Consider the following 5,936-nt stretch of genomic DNA (forward strand, 5'->3'; position numbering starts at 1 on the left):
GGGAGGGGGAGGGGGGGGAGGAGGAGAAAGAAAGAAAGGAAGAAAGAAGAAAGAAAGAAGAAATGTCAAATAATTACTACATGTTAACACTGATTAGAATATACTACACTCTCCCACTAAGTAACTGGAGTACCAACATTCCATCCAGTCTGTTTCTCTTTCTTTTCTGGTCTCATGTAGTTCAGGTTGATTGTGAGCTCTCTATGTAGCCAAGGATGGCCTTGAACTCAGAACTGCCTGCCCCTGTTTCCCCAGTGCTGGGGTTACAGGTGTTTGCCACCACACCATTTTGAGAGGTCTGTCATCTTCAAACAGGACTCAGCTGCTGTGATTTAGGTCTAAAGACCCCAAGCGGGTTCACCGCTGCAGCCTGCAATCCTGAGTGAGTCTCTAACCACGGGAGGTTTCCTGTGTCTTCCTGCATAAGGAAACCAGCATTTCCCCCATTATAAGACTCAGATGGCATTAGACATGGATGTCTTTGCAAACCCTAAGGTGATTGTGACCATGTGCCCCTCTACTGACACCAGTCCCATTCAAAGATGTCACTATGCAAAGGCTTCTCTGAAACCCCAAAAGCAGAACACAGAGACAAGACAGGAAACACCTTGATGTCTTTCCTCTTGGTATTGAATGATAACATGGGTTCCTCAATAAATACATTTCTGAATGAGCTATCCAAATAGAAATACATTTATTTACTCTTTTATACCTCATCAACTACCTAGCCACCGGTACATATGATTGGCCTGTCCAGGCTTGGGATCTTTCTCCTACAAAATAGAACTACCGTCTTATTCTTTATAGTTTATTTAGCTAGTATAATAACTACCCATTCTTCCATTTCAAACTAGAAACTATGAGTTTTTCATAAACAGAAAACTTGTTACGTGATCTTAGATCCAGTCATTAGCTTCCTTAGAAAAAGTTAACCTTGGGTCTGGGGTGGTGGTTCAGCTGGTAAAACTGTTGGACCTCAGAAGCCAAGGAAAAACCCAGGGGTAATTGGATCCCAAAGACAGAGGCAGAAGCATGTAGATCCCCAGGTCTCACTGACTAGTCTGTGTCACCTGCTTGGCAAGACACAGACCGGAGAGAGATCCTGTCTGTAAAACAAGGTGGCTAGATCCTTAGGAACATAACTGAAACGGACCGTCGGTCTCCTCACACATACTTGCACCTATCCTGACATGAGCACACACAGTATAAAGTAAGCCTCTTTCTCTCAGGCACCATCGTTTTCTAGAAACTTCTAATGCCAGTAAGCACCAATACACTTGTCTCTCCAAAAGGCCATCCTATCACAGTTCTTTAAATCCTTTCAAATTAGGCATGGAGCTGCCTATCCATGGTCCTGGAAGTCTTGAAGTAGAAGCAGAAGGGTGAATGCCAGCTTAAGTCCACCCTGGCTTTGCTTTAACAATTTCCAAGCCACCCAGGACTACACAGAGAGACGTTGTCTCATTGGTCAATCAATAGGATGATTTAAATAATAAACACACAATTTCCAGGCCTCAATATTTCAGACACTGAGCTCACCTAAGTTGATTTCGAAAATATCCTTCTGTTCACCAACATCTATATCATGATCTGCCAAAAGAAAAATAATGAAAAAAAAATGTTGTTGAAGAAAACTTGAGCCTTGTTGAAGACAACTCAGAAAAACTGCAGGGGAAATGCCTCTTACCAGGTCCATTCAAAAGATGCTTAATCTGGAAGGAAACAAGTGTACACAAAATGGGTAACATGCTACAACGGATGCTCTTAAATATCTATGGAAGTGGATAGTATCTACTTACCGATACAGCTGCTATGTGGGCAGAAAAAATCAGTGAGAGAAGACACGCAGGTTGCATCCACAGCATTATTGCAAATGAACTGGATCTGCCAAACCTCCTTGCCATAAAAACCTATTGGACCTTGCTCTCACTGTCACGGTGGAAACTTTGACCGTGCTGTGGATACTGTGCCTCTTAGTACACATAGTCTACAACAATGAATGACACTTTTGTGGGCATGTACAAAGAAGCCTGCTCTAAAAGAGACTGGGAGAAAGTTTTAAAAATTCACAGTGGAACAGACATATGATAAGTTATACACAGTGCCCTCAGGACAGAAATATGAATAGTAATTAAGGCATGATAATATTATGCATTGCCAATCAAAGATGAACTCAAATTTTATGAGTTGTTACGATCACAATCACGCCAGGTCACCGATGCATGGCTCACACCTTTTCTCTCTGCATATCTTCTTTCTTTCTGCCTGCCTTCTTTCTCTATTTCTCTCTCCATATACTCCCATACACAAAAATAAAATGTTCATGTCCACTACAATATTACATGACCACTACAATATTAGTCTATATGTGCAGTGCCATTTCAGTAAAGATCCTACCAATGTTTTCCAGTGGAGTCTTACCGACTATTTTCAAAATTTACACACAAAGGCATACATTTGCAAGAATAAATAAGAAACTGTCTAAAAGAAAGTTTTCAAAAAAAAAAACGGGTGGCAGGAGGGTATGGGGGACTTTTGGGATAGCATTGGAAATGTAAATGAGGAAAATACCTAATTAAAAACATGCTCTGGAAAAAAAAAAAAAACAAGAATCACTATAACAGAAATACCAAGAACCTTCTTAAGAAAAAACAAAACAAAACAAAACAAAGCAGGGTTAGGGTTAGGGTTATGATAATTAGCAAATATTTCATGGCCAAAAGAAAGATATCGGGGTTTGGAATGGAATAGAATGTCCAAAGAAACTCATGTGTATGTGGGGCTTTGTTACACAGGAGGGATCAAAAGTGCTATAAGGAAACTTTGCTCTCTTTAATAACATTAAAAATTGTGTTCAGAAAATCGAAACTCTAAACAATAGCTCTCAAACTCCCCAATGCTGAGGATCCTTTAATAGAGTTCCTTATCTCGTGGTGACTCCCAACCATAAAACTCCTTTGTTTCTCCTTCATAACTGCAGTTTTGCTACTGTTATAGATCATAATGCAAATATCTGATATACATGATATCTGATGTGCAACACCTATGAAGAGGTCATTCAGGCTACCCTAAGGGACCTTGACCCACAGGCTGAGAAGCACTGCCCAAGATAAAGGCAGAGATTAGCAAATCTCAGAGCTTGAGGTTGGCTAAAGTTGCTTAAATAAGGGAAAGCTTTGAAATTATAATGAAGAGTTAATTTAGATAGACCAAAGTTTTACCTGCCCCTCCCCCCTCCTCTTGCAGCCCAGGTTGGCTTGCCAGGAATGTAGCCAAGGATGCCCTTGAACTCCCCATCCTCCTGCTTTAGACTCGAAGGAGTACCAAGATAATAAACTCTTACCATCACACCCAGCCTACTCTTGTCAATGTGACGCCGGGACAGGAGACTTCAAGTAAAGGGTTAATGGTTATTTTCAATCCTGATAGTAGATACTCTTCTTAAAAGTTGATGGGGGGGGCAAATATCTAACATAATTAGAGGAAAAGCCACAGATGGAAAAGATATTTACACTGCATATAACTGAATGAAAAGGAGGATTCAGGAAAGGTGCAGAATTCTGACCCTGTCTTTTATAAAATTGACTGCAGTTGTTAATTAGTTACCAGTTACGTGCCACGCCAGGCATTCGCCAACACGCTTCTACATCTAGAGAGTGCTGTAGGCAGTCACAAGCCCTTGCTTAGAAGAGATTTATGGTTTTGAGGTAAAATGTAAACTCTGAGGGCAAAGTTCTTGCTTTATTCTGTGTGCCCTAGCAACTGGCATACTGTAAACAATAAGTTATTTTGTTACACAAAAAGAGATCAAATTACAGTTTTCTAGAATGGGGTTGGACAGACTTACTCAAAGCGATGCCCGTGAGGGGGTGAGGGTGAGGGGTGAAGGAAGAAAATGGACAGGTGGGAGATGATGAACCATACCCCACCATGGGCCAGCAATCTCCTATTACATCAAAGCCAGAACCAGTTTCCACGGGGCTATTCTGGGAAACCTGTAGGACCTCTCTCTCCCTCCACCTGCTCCTGCCATGCCTCACCTTCTGCTTTCAAGCGTAAGCGCAGTAAGTAGTTCTGATAGCTATTCCTATCGGGATCTGCCCGTAACAGGAGCTCAAACATATGCAGAGCAAAATTCACCAACTTAAAATAAGTTTACATCTCTGTATGAGTGTGTGTGTGTGTGTGTGTGTGTGTGTGTGTGTGCAGGGATCCTCTGATTCCAGAAGAAAGTGTCAGATCCCCTGGAGCTGGAATCACAGGCCTCTGTGAGTCACATGATATGGGTACTGGGATTCCAATTGGAGTCTGCTGGAAGAGCAGTGGGTTTTGCTTATTGGTCTGTGTTTTGTTTTGTTTTTCTACGGAAAACAGACTTTTAAAATACAATATATATTGATCATTCTCCCCACCCCCCAACTATGCATCCAGAGCCTTCCCACATTACTACACCTCTTTCTTTCTCTCTCTCATTAAAAAAAAAAATGCATAAAGAAAATGTGGTACAATGACACAATGGAATACTATTCAGCTTCTAAAAATAAAGACATTATGAATTTTGCAGGCAATGGCTGGAACTTGAGAATATCATACTAAGTGAGATAACTCAGCCCCCAAGTGCATACATCGTATATACTCACTTACAAGTGGATATTAGACATAAAATATAGTTACCATGTTACAGCCACAGACCCAAAGAAGCTAGACCCAAGGGAGGATGCTTGAATCTTCCTTAGAAGGGGAAACAAAATAGTTGTAGGAGGTAGCGAGGGGGGGGGGAGTGAACTGGGTGGGAGAGGGGATGGGCAGGGGAATGCAGGTGGGGGGTGGGTCAGGATGAAGAGATCAGCTCAGAGCCTTTGGAAAATTCCACCAGGTATCCCTCCTATCCTGGAAGAGACAGGTCAGGGAGCACATAGGCTGGAAGAAAGAGGCTAATTAAGTCCCTACTACCTTATTCCCTAAAGACCAATCAGTTTATAGGGTGCACTAATCTGCCAATTTATATTGTGCCTAGTTGCTGATGCTCTATTCTGCCCCTGGAAAGTGTATAAAAACTCAACCAACAGGCCACCCAGAGTTGCTGCCTCTCCTTCATGTGCAGGATGACCCCAGCACGCTGGAACGATAAATTCCTCTCTCTTTTGCATCGATCGACAGCTCCGCGTTGTTCACTAGGGGCATCCCCAGTAAACTAAGGCTTGTCAGAGTCTTACAAGGATCAGGTGTGGAGAGAGACGGGGAGATGGTCAGATGGGTATCTGCAACTGGTAGGGGTAGAGGGTATCTCTAGTACATGTGCCAGAGACCTGGTATAGGGGAGGCTCCCAGGAATCAATGGGGGTGACCTTAGCTGAGACTCACAGCAGTGAGGATATGGAACCTAATGAGGCCACCACCTATAATCAGGCAGGAAGTCCAGTGGAGCAAAAAGGACACCAATCCACCCACAAAACTTTCAACCCCAAATTTGTCCTGCTTATAAGAAATGCAGGGACAGAGGATAGAACAGAGACTGAAGGAATGACCAAGCAATAACTGGCCCAACTAGAGACCCATCCCATGGGCAAGCACCAATCCCTGACACTATTAAGCATACTCTGTTATGCTTGCAGACAGGAGCCCAGCATGGCTGTCCTCTAAGAGGCTCCACCCAGCAGCTGATTCAGACAGATACAGACACCCATAGCCAAATAGTGGATGGAGTTTGGGACTTTTATGGAAGAGTTGAGGGAAGGATACAAGACCTCAAAGGGATAGGGACTCCAAGGTAAGATCAACAGAGTCTACTAACTTAGACCCTTGGAGGCTTTCATAGACTGAACCACCAACCAAAGAGCATACACAGGCCAGACCTAGGCTCCTACATGTGGGGCGCCACCCTACATCGTCGCCATTATAAGATGGCGCCGACATCGCCTGCCTCTGGAGATGAA

At 43.0% G+C, this 5,936-nt stretch overlaps 1 protein-coding gene across 1 annotated transcript in view; it reads right to left on the minus strand.

Annotated features, from left to right (window-relative positions):
* Window positions 1–1,926, minus strand: part of Mep1a (meprin A subunit alpha) — a 31,039-nt gene extending 29,113 nt beyond the window's left edge. The window contains exons 1-3 of the mRNA XM_021149375.2: window positions 1,800–1,926; window positions 1,688–1,712; window positions 1,540–1,590 (exon numbers count right to left, since the gene is read on the minus strand). Of these exons, the coding sequence (XP_021005034.1) occupies window positions 1,540–1,590; window positions 1,688–1,712; window positions 1,800–1,904 (181 nt within the window). The 5' untranslated portion in view covers window positions 1,905–1,926. The remainder of the gene's footprint in view (window positions 1–1,539; window positions 1,591–1,687; window positions 1,713–1,799) is intronic.
* Between the last annotated feature and the right edge of the window lie 4,010 nt (window positions 1,927–5,936).

The sequence above is a fragment of the Mus caroli genome, chromosome 17 (genome assembly GCF_900094665.2).
Source record: "Mus caroli chromosome 17, CAROLI_EIJ_v1.1, whole genome shotgun sequence".
Classification (NCBI taxonomy): domain Eukaryota; kingdom Metazoa; phylum Chordata; class Mammalia; order Rodentia; family Muridae; genus Mus; species Mus caroli.